Source organism: Spermophilus citellus (genome assembly GCF_964194105.1).
Source record: "Spermophilus citellus genome assembly, chromosome: 2".
Lineage (NCBI taxonomy): Eukaryota > Metazoa > Chordata > Mammalia > Rodentia > Sciuridae > Spermophilus > Spermophilus citellus.
Window position 1 is genome coordinate 158,932,833 of NC_138183.1, and position 14,567 is coordinate 158,947,399.

Sequence of the window (14,567 nt, forward strand, 5' to 3'; positions counted from 1 at the left end):
AAAACAAACAAATAACCCCTCCCCAAAACCAGAAAATTAGTGAACAAATCAAAACAGACGGCCAAAGTTCTCACATTAACAGAATTTGAGTGGATATGGTTATAGCCAAGATCAGGACAGCTGATGTTTCTCTCTCTCCCTTCATTGTAACCAAGCTACAGCTGCCAGACACAGGAATACTCATTGTTCACAGTACAGAATGTCAGCTTTGAACCATAACTAAAGGCAGGCAGCCAATAATCAGCAGGAGATAGCTGAAATTTAAAATAGATGTTAATAGGAAAACAGGACTGCTTTTCAGAAACCTGTCGACTCAATTAAGGTCTGTTATGCTTCTATTTCCAAACCTATGAAGTTTAGAGACAATTTATTTAATAAACTCTGGCAAATCCCTACCATTCATCAAATGTATGTTCAGAAACTCAACTTTATAAATGTAGAAAACTATGAACTCCTCCAATACAATGGTCAAGTCACTCACTTCTTTCATTTTCTTTTAAATACCCAGCACTAGTCATGGTATTGAGCATGTAGCACTTCCTACACTCACACAGCTCTGATCTGCTCTTTGATATGCTGAGGAAGACAGACATTGAGGTTTAGAAATGATATGTGACTTGTCGAAGGAGGTTATGTTAGAAGTTAATGTCATAACTAGAACTAGCACACAGACCTGACTCCTGACTTTTCTTTTAATGTCTGACCCAATTTAAACAAAGGCAAGAGAGAGCAATAACAACTTCTTGAATCATGAATCATGCTGGCGCTTTCATGTAGTTACTAGTTTCTCTAAAAGTTAACCAAAAAGATTTACACATAATCCAATTAGACCTGACATCTTCAAAGATAACTTCATCACACACATCTAATAAAAACTCAAAGGGAAAGATCCTAAATATTACATCCAAGGACAGTCTAATTTTATCTGCATGAATTCAACATTTGCATACCCTTTCGAAGTACACACCAATTTAATATCTTTCTACACTGACATCTACCATCTTCAGATGTGTGAAAGTGTTTGCCTATACATCTGCAGAGCAGTTATGTTCAGTCAATAAAACCATATAACATGTCTTAGGATGTGATTGGATATAATCATTATATAATTTCATACTAACTTTTGATTTTATACAGAAGGCAAGGGGGAATTAAAGAAATACTTTAAGCAGAAAAATGATAAAAATGATTATCTGTATTACAGAGGGATCATTTTGATAGTAACACGTAAAACAGTTTAGAAGAGGAACTAGTCTAGTGACAGAGGGACCCTAAACTGTCAAAATAATTAAAGTGAGAAATGATGAAATTCTGAACTAAAGCAATGGTGGAAAAATACCGGAGAAGTGAGAAATCTGGGATTAGGACCCTAGTTAATAATAAGCTAAAAAAAAAAAAAAAAAGAAAGAATTAAAACTTAGAGTCCTATTGGTTAAGTAAAGTGAGTTAAATTTTTTTTTAAACTCATAGTAGAAAGCAAATAAACTACTTTCCTAATATTACCTTCAGGCTGTTAAGATAGTAACCAACAGCCATAAAAATTGTCCCTTAGGTTCTCTCAGTAACCAAGTGTCTAAAGGAATTTTGACTAAACAAAGCCCTTTTTCAATTATCACAGCTGGCATCCTAATATGTTACCATTGAAAGGGAAAGACAGGAAATGAATCAATAAACCTCAGGCACATGCTCAGCCTGGAAAGACACAGCATATCAAGGAGCACAAACCTGAAAACAAAGACCTTGGGTAATTTAATTACCAGGCCGGAATCTGCTGACTGCCGGTTTAATTGTTTGAACAGTGCCCAAATTGTCTGAGGAGATGACCACCCTATGATTTTGCACCATCTACTGCATGTGACCACATGGACAAGTATGAAAAATAGTTATAAAGAATACAGAACTCTTGAATAACTTTAATTAACCACACCTAGGATTCCAAAGGAAAAAGTTAAAAGTCAAAACTTTTTAATAAATAACCCAAGGCTCTTTTTTAGCAAATTCATTTGCCATTATATAGTCTATGCTGCCAGACAAGAAAAATAATATTTATAAGGGAATGAGCACCAACTGCTATATAAGAACTGGAAAACAAAGGTTACCCAGATTAAATGTACATGCTCTTATTTACCATGATATTCTGAAAAGGTTATTTTAAGGGAGGTGTGGAAGTGGAAGAAAGAAACTGTAGGGTGGTAAGTACTCAAAAACTGCTTAGTATACTAGAGGAAGCCAATTTTCTCCCTTGATTTAGTTTGTATTTCCTCATTCATGTTTATCTCCTAAAGAGTAAACACTCCTTTCAAAAACTGAACAAAGAAGTATCAGACTACTTGACCTGGCAGTGTTCTTCTGTTGGCTTCACTGAGTAAATAAGATCCATAAGGTCAAAGAGGACTCTTATACCATTCATTCAGCAGGCATTTATTAAATGCTTTATATTGTGCTAAGTCCTCACCAGAAGCTTACAGTCTGTTAGAGATAAAAGATAGGCATGAAGACTTTTAAAACAACAATAAAAGGTAGTATATGGAATGCTAGTAATTCTGGTGAAACAGGAGGCTGTGGCAGGAGGGCCACAAATTTGAGGCCAGTCTGGGCAATTTAGTGAGACCCTGTCTAAAAATAAAAAATAAAAAGGGGTAGGGATGGAACTTGGTGGTGAAGCATCTCTGGGTTCAGTCTGCTGTACCCTCCCCCCCACATACACACGCATGCATGCACGCGTGAGCACACAAAAAAAGGGTATGTAGATAAACTTTCAAAATGAGTTGTTCAGGAAAGAGAACTACATAGAATGCTCTCATAAGAGGAAATCAACATCGACAAAATTAATTGGGAAAGCCTTTATTGAGGAGATGGAACTTCAGCTGGAACTTTTAAAAAAGTAGGATGTGAATCTATAGAGAGCAAAGGGCCTTCTAGGGCACAGATTTTTTTTTTTTTTTTTTTGGTTCTGGGATTGAACCCAGGGGCACTCGACCACTGAGCCCTATTTTATATTTTATTTAGAGACGGGGTCTCATTGAGTTGCTTAGCACCTCACTTTTGCTGAGGCTGGCTTTGAATTTGAGATCCTCCTGTCTAAGCCTCCCGAGCTGCTGGGATTACAGGTGTGCACCACCACACCAGGTGAGCACAGATTTTTTTAAAATTTTATTTTATTTTTTGTAGTTGTAGATGGACAGAATGCCTTTATTTTATTTGTTATGTGGTACTGAGGCTTGAACCCAGTGCCTCACCCATGCTAGGCAAGCACTCTGGCACTGAGCCACAACCCCAGCCCTCAAGCATTTCTGCATTAGAAATTATGTTCTACTTTGAGATCAGCTCAAACCAATATGGAGATCAGCTTAGTTATACGTTTTGTAAGAGACAGTCATTAGATCTGGTAAGAAGGCCACTGGGCAGTTTCCAAAGTATTGAATGAAGGAACCCAAATACTTCCTACTTCCATTATAAAAGAGAAGGGAATTTAGGGCTAAAGCTACATATTACATCAAGAGGAATTGTTATATTCACTATAGTGGACAAAACCATTAAATGTTTTCCTAGCTTCTAGCTTTTAATGATAAAACTATAAAATATCCATCAAGATTCAATTCAATTAAATGTTACACTAAAGGAAATGAAGGGTGGGCAGAGGATCCTTTTGGCAGAAGAAACAGAAAAGAGTAAAGTCACTGAGCTAGAAGTGGTTTGTTAAATTCGAAGAAGTTTGAGAGACCATATAACTAGTTAGTACATCAGAGGTGCTTATCAACTCTGGGTATAAAATCAGACTACAGCTTCATTTGAGTAATGTTACTTAATTGCTTACTTGCTTTGTGACTCTGGGCAAATTGTTTAAACTTTCTGCTTCTCAGTTTTTCCTACTGTGTACAAGAATGAATATATATGGGGGGGTGGTTTGCTGGGGATCAAGTCCAGAGCCTCCCTCATGCTAGACAAATACTCAACCACTGAGCTATATATTCTCAACCCCAAAATGAAGATATTAATAGTACCCATCAAGTATTCAAGACATAACCTTCGCTGTTATTGTTTTTAAGGACAGGGTGACTATAATGTAATAATTCTTGATGGCCCTGTTAAATACCCTGGACTTTATTCCAAAGCAATAGAAGGCCCTGAAAAGTTTTAATAGGATCAGATTTTTGTTTTAAAAAGATTACTTAGTACCTTCTATAAAAAACCCCAAAGGGAAAATTTATTCTAGAATTTATTAATGAAGTCTTGCTTTCTTTCAGGAATAAGTACCCTTCTTTCTCTTCAATAAAATTCTGTACATGATTATATATTCTTTTCACTTTGACAGCCTGAAGATCACAGCCAAATGTGAAGCTCTTAGGCCCAAACTGCCTGCATATTTGTATTCCTTTTCTTCCCCCAACAATTGTTTTCTACTCTTATATGTATTTTCTGGTTCAGCTCTCTTGTTATTTATATTTTAGAATTATTTTGGAATTATTCTCTTTTTAAAATACTTTTGCTCTTTGTGGAATGAGATGCAATATAATTAATCAAACAAAAATAAAGCATAAGCACCACGGCTTCACAACGCATGAATCATGCACTGTAGATACACTCCCAGCATGCTACCATAATTGCTCTTTTGGCGTTAACCTAGTCAGATGGAGCAAGAAAACCAGATGGCACAGGAAACCTCTCTCTATGCAAAGAAGAGGAGGAGGAGCATGCAGACCTAAGGCTTTCCCTGAATTAGCAGGCAATCATGCCAGGAGTAGAAGAGAGCTTAAAAGTAGCAAGAAGCTGAGAAATTATGTACAAGCTCAAGGCTATGGTTTTTAATTTTTAAATATAAATATGTTTTTCCCCCTAAAGTCTTCACCCATTTCATAACCTTCGGTCTTTTTACTGTCTACTTTCTCATATCATAAGACTATTTTGTTGCTTTACTTAGTTCTCTCCAGAACTCTCCATTGATTTCTCAGTTTCCCTTTTCAACAATAACCTTTCTGACGCAACTCTTAACATGCATTTGACCTTTTACCATTCTAATCCCCAATCTTGGACATTCATATTGTCTACTTTTTCTCCTCTTAGGTTGAGAAGCACAGCTGGCTGTGAGCTGACCACAAACTCCCATATTACTAATTATTGATCCTTTTATTCATGGCTTGACTGTCACAGGAGTACTGCTGTTAAAAACCTTTTCCCACTGTTTCTGTTATACTATACTTTCCTTGATGTCTCATCTGCTACATTTCAGAATGGATTAAATCTATCCTCTATGAACACACTCATCTTCCTTTTCTTCTACCACAGAGCTCCTCTGTACCACATCCTTGGCATGATCTCTAATTCCCATTATAACTACACCTGTGCACACCTCTCAGGGGAGGACACTTCCTCTCTTCTGAACTGACCACTCCCTGTGCTCTTGTCCATCATCTCATTTACTGTGGGAACTTATTTCATCAACTGCCTCTTCTTTCTGCTTTTATTTTTTTCTTTTCTAGTTTCTTCAAACACCAAAATTACAAGGAAAATCATGACAAAATAATGTATTATACAGACCCTAACCATCCCTCAGTTCATTCTTTCTCTCCTTCCTTTCACCTTGAAAACCTCAAAATAGTTTCATAATACCTTTCTCCCTTTCTTAACCACCCACGTATCCTTAACCTCTTAAATTTATTGAAAGATATTTTTCTTTAAAGTAATTGGTAATTTCTTTTTTTTCCTTTTCTTTTTGTACCAGGGATTAAACCCAGGGGTACTTAATTACTGAGCCACATCTCCAGCCCTTTTTTATATTTTATGTAGAGACAGGGTCTTGTTGAGTTGCTAAGTGCCTCAATAAATTGTTGAGGCTGGCTTTGAACCTTCGATCCTCCTGCCTCCGTCTCCCAAGTTGCTGGGATTACAGGCATGCACCACTTCATCTCGCTAATTAGTGATTTCTTGATGATCAAATACCCTTACTCTACTCCAAGCTCTTTCCTACTTTGACTACTCAGGACAGAAACTATTTCCAAGACACTCTTCAACCTCATCAATTCCTCTTTTCCACTTGCCTTCTATATGAAGGTATAATTAAAACTCACTTCTTAGCTTTCTTCATTCTGAGATTTCATTGTTAAAGTTTCCTTTATCACTTCTATAGAGATAATCTCAAATCTATACCTTTATTCTAAACTCTTCTTTTTGAGAGAGAAAAGAATGTATCGATGTATAATTTACATACAATAAAATGCAAAGTATTGGGTGGTTATTTAGACATAATAATTTTCATTCAAAATAAAAATACTTCCATTATCCAGGATACTTCCCTCTTGGTCCTTTCAATTCAATTTTCCTCTCTCCTTAGAAGTAATCACTTTCCAACTTCTATTACCATCCATTAGTATTGCCTGTTCTAAAACTTTACATAAACAGAACCATATAGTTTATATTCTTTTGTGTTCACTATCTTTTGCTCAGCACAATGTCTGTAAGATTTATCCATGTTGTTGCATGTGTAAGGAGCTCGCTCCTTTTTCCTGTTGAGTCATTTTCCATTGTATTTCTACCCACAAATTGTTTTGGATACCTTCTCCTGCTGATGGACATTTGGGTTGCTCCTGCTTTAGGCAATTGTTAAAAAGCTTCGATGAACACTCTTGTACAAATTGTTTTTATGAACATCTGTTTTTATTTTTCTTGGGTTTGAGCACATGGTAAGCATATGCTCTACCACTGAATTATAGCCCTAGCCTGACAATTAACATCTTAATACAGACATTCAACCTCTTACATCTAAATAACTAAAATAGAGATGGCCTCTTTCCTCTGCCTTCAGACTATATATCACTGCTGGATTTACCTTCCTAAAAATGGTCTTTCATACATCATCATCTTTTGGTTTAAGGATGGCCATTCTAACAATCTTAAGCTTATACTAACACTCAAGGGCTTTCCTAATTGGTCCTAATATATGAGAGTAGGGGGAAGAATTCAAAAGGTAACCAAAAGATTGTGCCTAAAAGAGAAGAAAAGTCCAGAAGTGGCAATATAAGCATATTTGGCAAATGGAGGTAAATTCAAACTGATCAACTACAAGAAGTGAAAGTGGTTGCTTCTGAAGGAGTAGGGAGGATGGATGACTGGTATTTTCTGTAACAGATCTTGCAGAATTATTTGACTCCTTTAAGTTTACTAGCACAAGTATATGTTTTGCAAAAAAATAAAAACTTAGACGATAAAAAGATAGGAAGGGAGAGAGGGAGAGAGGGAAGTAAGGAAGGAGTGAAGGAGGGGAAAAAAAACCTGGGTGGTGGCACATGCCTGTAATTCGAGCCTCAGGAGGCTGAGGCAGGATAATTACAAGTTCAAGGCCAGCTTCAGCAACTTAGCAAGATCCTGTCTCAAAATAAAAATTAAAAAGGGCTGGAGATGTTAGCTCATTGGTAAAACACCCTTGGGTTCAATCCCTAGTACCAAACAAACACACAACAATAACAACAAAAGGGATGATTTATTAATTGAGGTGAATATTATACTCTAATTTGGTTGTCCATTCCTAAGGATCATCAATAGATCTATGCAAGGAATAGTTGGACACATCCATGGTCTTAGTGGAGCTACCCTATTTTGGATTTTATCCAGTAAGCAATGGGGTAGTAAGTGAAAGTCATTTAACACAATTGTGATAAAATAAAAATAATATATTTGGAAGATTAAACAGGAATTGTACTGAAATGTACTTGACTGGGGAAGAAATAAGCTATGGTAAAAAAGAGATCTTCACTAACTGAGGGTAGAGGTGATAAAAGTCTAGATCAGGGTGATGACTGCAGTGACAGAAGGATTTAATTTCAAGTAATTCTGCAAGAACACAGGGTATGATCTGCTGGCCAACTAAGTATGAAAGGAAATGAAAAATAAAAAAAGGAACACAATACCCTTCTAGCACAGAGTAGGCACTGAAAGAAATACTAGCAAAGAGTGATTCCAAGGCTGAGACAGGAGGATTGTGAGTTAAAAGTCAGCCTCAGCAAAGAGGAACGCTAAGCAACTCAGAGTTCCTGTCTCTAAATAAAATACAAAATAGGGTTGAGGATGTGGCTTAGTGGTCAAGTTTTCCTGAGTTCAATTCCTGGTACCAAAAAAAGTGATTCCAAAGTTATAAAACTAAAGATAAATCTTAATCCATAGTCCTAAATAAACAATTTAATACTGTTTGGGTATTTCTCATTTAGGTCTCCAGTTGACTTAAAACATTTTTGGCTTAGGTCACTTAAAATCTTATATATGTATATTTTTCACCACTCGATTAATGTTGCGTGGACTATATCTTCAGGAGCCACATGAAATTTCAACTCTTTTACTAAAAACCATTCTCATGCCATTACCTTGTTTTTAATTTTTTTAAAATTAATGATTATTATAAAAACTCAGAAAATAAAGATAACTAACATGACTGTTTTTGTTTTAGAAAGATAATTCTGGAGCCAGTGTGAATTATAACAATTAGGAGGAGGCTGCATAACATAGATAAGGAAGAATGAGGACCCTACCTGAGGAATTAGCAGTGGGTATGAAGAGATGGGGACTTCGTAAAGAGATACTTAGGAAGCTGTAGGGGCAGGATTTAAAACTATCTGAAGAGGGATGAGGGAGAAGAAATCAATACTAACACCAAGGTTCCCAGTTTTTAGATGACTTTGTACAAGATGAAGCCAAGTAAGGAAAAGTACAGAAATAGTTTTTGTTAGAAAAGACAATAGAGTGGTTGGGCTATAAGCTATATGACAAAGTCAAAATAAAAAATCAATTGGACTAAATGATCTCTAAATTCTCTTCAGAGTCTTTCATTCTAAAATAGTGAAGATTATCCAAAGTTTTCATCATCATTTTTAAAAATATTTTTTAAGTTGTTGATAGACCATTATTTTATTACTATATGTGGTGCTGAGAATCAAACCCAGAGCCTCACATGTCAGGCAAGTGCACTACTACTAAGTCACAGCTCCAGCCCTAAGTCTTCATCATCTTTTAAAATTAAATTTTATTACTCATTATCTTCAGTGCTCAAGAAATAACTATACCAGGAAAATAACTAGTATTCACTGTCCAACTTTCCTATCTTCTTCAAATTTTTTTTCTCAGAACTTGGATTAAACATTTACTTTAGACATTTAAAAATAAATTTTATATATTTAAAATCTCCAAATTATGCCTCAATTTATATAAAATAATGTGACACAAATCTGTTTCAGGAGTTTGGATAAGTTCTTAGTGAGCATAGAACTGAGACAATCCATTTTTATAGAAAGGACACCTACCATGTAACAGCCATGTCTAGTTTAATGAAACTACAGCTTAAAGTTTTAAAAATATCCCTATAGGTAAAGGCTTAAAAATCTTTTTCTTGCTGGGCATGGTGGTACATGTCTGTAATCTCAATGGCTCAGGAGGCTGAGGCATGAGGGTTGCAAGTTCAAAGCCAGTCTCAGCAACTTAGTGAGGCCCTAGACAACTTAGCAAGACACTGTCTCAAAAAATTGAAAGGTCTGGGGATATGGCTCAGTGGCTCAGTGGTTAAGTGTCCCTGGGTTCAATCCCTGGTGCAAAAACCAATCAAACAACAAAAAATGCAAAAAACCCAACAACCTCTTTCGCTTGATCTTATTGTCCTTTTCAACTTATTTTGGATAAAAAAAATCAAACACACACACACACACACACACACACACACACACACGCACACTTTGTGCATGTGAGTGCATGTGCACTAGGAATTGAACCCAGGGCCTCACCTACGCCAGGCAAGTCCTCTCTACCATTGGGCTACATTCCCCGCCTCACTGTCCTTATCAACCATTTCCCCATTTCTTTTTTCCCCTTTTGCAGCAGAATTCCTCTGAAGAGTCATCTATTTTGATCTCTTCATTGTTCCTTTCCCATTTTCTTTAAATCCCTTTAATCAAGCTTTTGACCCAGTTGCTCCACCAAAACTGCTCTTACCAACTGCCAAATATAAAGGTAAACTGTCATTTTCCCACTATTCTTGACCTATCAGCCTCACTGACACAGATGTTCACTCCAGCCTCCTGAGATTACTTAGTTCACTTGGTTTCCAGGATACCACATTCTCTTTTTTTCCTTGTCTGGCTCGTTTGCTGGTTTCTTCTCTTTTCCCAACCTTTTAATGTTTGAGTGCCTCAGACATGAGGCTTTGTCTTCTTCCATAATTATATTCACTACTCACTACTTAAGTGGTCTTTATCTGTCGAAACATCTTACTGATTTTTTCTTTCAAAATATAGTCTGAGTTCAACAACTTGTGACTTACTACCCTGATTCAAACCTGGTCTGAACTATCATCATCTACTACAATAGCCTCTGACCTGATCTTTCTGTTTCTATCCCTTCCCACTATAGTCTGTTCTCAACACAGCAGTGTGTGTCCCAGTGATACTTTTAAAATGCTAGATTAGATTCAGTTCACTTCTCTGCTGAAACCCTGCTGAGAATGGTTCCCTAATTTTATTCAAGGTAAAAGTCAAAGTCCTTAAAATGGCTTATAAAGGCCCAAATCTGCCTCACTCCTGCCTCAGATCTACTTTCTAACATCATCCTTCTACTAGTCTTGCTCACTCTTGCTCTTTCCTTTTGCTTCTCTCCAGCCCTACTAGCCTCCCTGCTATCTCCTGAACACACCAAGCAACTGTTGCCTCAGAGCCTTTGAATTACTCTTTTCTATCTCTGGATAATCCCCCTTCTCCCCATAGCTACAGGACTGTGCTTTTTAAATCTTTGTTCAAATGTTAGTGAGGTGTGCCTTGATCACTATATTTAATATTGCAGCCAACTCCCCCAATCCCCATCCCTCCATACTTGTATGTAAAGAAGCAGGAAAACATGAACATATCTGAGGAGAAACATCAACCAGTCCTGATCCAGAACTGACAAGTGATGCTGGAATTAGCACACATGGATACTGAAAATTATTATACTGTATTCAAGATGTTCAAAAAGCTAAGTAAATACATGGAAGTTGTAAAAAAGTTTCAAGTTCCTTCTAAACTTGTACAACATCTGAGATGAAAAATATACTGGATGGGGAAAACGGCAGATTAGACACTGCAGAAGATCAGTGAACTTGAAGACATAGGAAATAGCAGCTACCTAAAATGAAAGAGCAAAAAAAAAAAAAAAATTTTTTTTTTTAACGGAAAAAGAGTATCAAGTGAGCTGTGAGTCTATTTCAAACAACCTAATAAATGTTTGACTAGAATCTCTGACGGAGAGGAAAGAAGAAAGATAAAGGGGACAGAAAAATTAATTAGGGAAACAACAGAATGAATTCAATTTAGGCATTTAGACATTTTTTAGCTGTTGTTCACAGGTCCAAGAAGATCTGTGAACACCAAAAAAAAAAAAAAAAAAAAAAAAAAAGCATAATGAAAACCACACAAAGGCATATCATAATCAAACTGTTATGTGATAACCAGTAATGGGAGATCTTAAAAGTAGACACAGGGGGAAAAAGCCATATTATATAGAAAGGATTTAGAACAATAGCAGATTTATTATCAGTAACAATGCTAATGAAAAGACAGTGAAACAGATATTTAAAGTGCTAAAAAAGAAAAGACAAGAAAACCAAAACAGTCAATCTTGAATTCTATACCTAGTGGAAATATCTTTCATAAACAAAGACAGGGATGGGGCATAGCTCATGAGAGAACACTTGGCTACCCTCTATGAGGCCCTGGGTTCAATCTCTAGCAATGCAACAACAACAAAAAACAAAGACAAGATAAAGACTATTTTAGCATATAAAAGCTGAAAAGATTTCATCACCTATGCTATAGGAAATATTAAAGTAAATCATTAAGCAAAAGAAAAATAACCCTATATGAAAGTATGAATCTACACAAAGGAGGATCAAATTATACATGTACATAATACATACACATAATACATACATAATACACATAATACATACATACACATAATACATATACATGTACACAATACATACAATTATACATACACATAATGTGGCAATGGTTACTACATAGATAAATATGTAGGGGTTTACAAAAAACATTAAAGTTTTTATAAAAGATACCTGCTAAAGGAAAACTAACAAAACTATATTGTTTGGCATAACAGACATAAATAAAATATTATAACAAGAATATAACGCGACAACCCCAAAAAACTAAAGGCCAAATGTTTTCTCTGATATGCAAATGCTAATAACACAATGGGGATGGGAGAAGTTCAGTGGACTAGACAAAGGGGAATGAAGGGAAGGGTGCAGATATGGGAATAGGAAAGACAGAATGAATCGGACATAACTTTCCTAAGTTCATATTTGAATACACCACAGTGAAACTCTACAACAGATACAAGCAGAAGACTGGGATTCTAATTAGAATAAGTTATAGTTCATATATGTATAATATGTCAAAATACACTCTACTGTCATGAATATCTAAAAAGAACATAAAGGCCAGGTGGGGCAAAATAGAAGTATATTATTTTTAGGTTTTTATACTATATTTGATGTGGTAAATATTTCTTGAAGGTAGACTGTGTAAATCAAAGACTTGTTTATGAATGCTCATAGTAACTTACTCCTAATAGCCCCACACTGAATCCAACCCAAGTGTCAACAGATGGATGAATAAGCAAACTGGGGTATATTAATATAATAAATGACTACTTGGAAGAAAAAGAAATTTTATGTTGATATACACAACAAAATGGATGAATTTAAAACAATTTTACCAAGGAAAAGAAGACAGACTAAAAAGCGGTACATATCACACATTTATATAAAATTCCAGAAGCTACAAACAAATCTATAGAACAGAAACAGAAAGTAGTTGATTGTAAGTACAAAAAAACTTGAAAGTGATGGATATATTCATGTGGTGACGGTTTCACAGACATGTGTATGGATATCAAAACTTTTCAAATTGTACATATTAATTTAAGTATGTATAATTTACTGTATGTGAATTATTCCACAATAAAGCTGTTTAAAAAACAATTTTTTGAACTAATTATTTAGACACCAGAATATTGTGGTTACATAAAGTAAAAATAAATAGATATTTTAGATGATAGCTAGAATAGAATACTTTCAATTTTTAAGGGTAGAATGGATCACAGAGACCAACTAATTGAATACTGTTCTTATTAAAGATAAAGGAATCAAATCCCAGAGGAGGTTAGGGACTTGCCCTGAGGCCTGGTAGCTGTAGTGACACAAGGACAGGGATTAAATCAACATTATATCCCCAATACCTAAACCATAACATGACTCAATAATTCTTTGTCCGATCTTTCCCGGGGAAAGAAAGGTAAAAAAGAATATAAAAGTAAAGAAAACCTCCGTTGCAACATGACTGAAAGTTTCTCCTTATTTTTGATTATCCAGTCTCTTTAACACTATAAGAGAATTAAGCATATTACCCCCCCAAAAAATATATATATGTTAAGTTATAGATGGACACAATATCTTTATTTTATTTTTATGTGGTGCTAAGGCTTGAACCCAGTGCCTCACTTATGCTAAGTGAGCACTCTAACACTGAGCCACAACCTCAGCCCCCAACTCTTAAATAAGCTGAAAATTGAATAGAAAATAACCCATCCATGTAGATTAGTGACTTTTTCAAATTAAAAAAAAAATTAAGGCAAAAAACTTACCAAAAATTTCTCCATTTTTGGCATATTCTGTCACAAGGTACAACATACTCTTGGTCTCCATTACCTATTGATACATAATTTCATATTAGTCTCACAGGAAGGACATTCTATGGGGTTACCTAAATTTAAAGTATTAATAAAAAATCAGTCATGAAAAGTTCAGAGAAGTGTACAAGGCAATATCTGTATGCTAATATTTTAATGAAAAGCCTAGATCCTTTTTCTAAATGTGTCCAAGGACTAGTAGTAGCAACATTACCCAGGTGCCTGTTAGAAATGCAGAATCGAGGGCTTCACCTTGGACCTACTGGATTACAATTTAATAAAATTGTGAAGTGATTTGTATGCACATGGAAACTGGAGAAGTACTAATATAGGTAATGGAAGTTTTGAAGATCAACTTCAACACCACCTCACAGAGTTTTTGAGCCCTAAGTTTTTGTGGTACCCTTGATTTTAAGAAAAGAAAAATAAAATAGAAGAAATTCATTTATCTGGCCTGCAGCCTAGCTAATCTGGTATAATATAGTATTCTTCCTCCTGTACTTAATATTGTTACAAAGTACTACAATTGTAAAACACTGTTTGATAGCTTCTTCTTCATAGCTCTATTGCTAAATACTTAAAACTTTTCTTTTTTTAGTTGTAGATGAACACAATACCATTATTTATTTATTTTTTATGTGGTGCTGAGGAATGAACCCAGCGCCTCATGCACGTGAGACAAGTGCTCTACCACTGAGCCACAATACATACTTTTATTTAATTTTTCAAGGTTCACAAAGTATGTTGTCATCAATCTGACTTTTCAAACTATACTGAATACATATCTATTTAGAAAGGAAACTAATTTTTAGATTCAAGATGATTGATTTGCTTTTCTATAACCCAAT

At 35.4% G+C, this 14,567-nt stretch overlaps 1 protein-coding gene across 4 annotated transcripts in view; it reads right to left on the minus strand.

Moving 5' to 3' along the window:
* Positions 1 to 14,567, minus strand: part of SIK2 (salt inducible kinase 2) — a 120,726-nt gene that overhangs the window by 91,395 nt on the left and 14,764 nt on the right. For all 4 annotated transcript variants that reach the window (XM_081265896.1, XM_081265897.1, XM_081265898.1 and 1 more), the window contains exon 3: positions 13,675 to 13,738. In XM_081265896.1, coding sequence (XP_081122022.1) covers positions 13,675 to 13,738 — 64 coding nt within the window. The remainder of the gene's footprint in view (positions 1 to 13,674; positions 13,739 to 14,567) is intronic.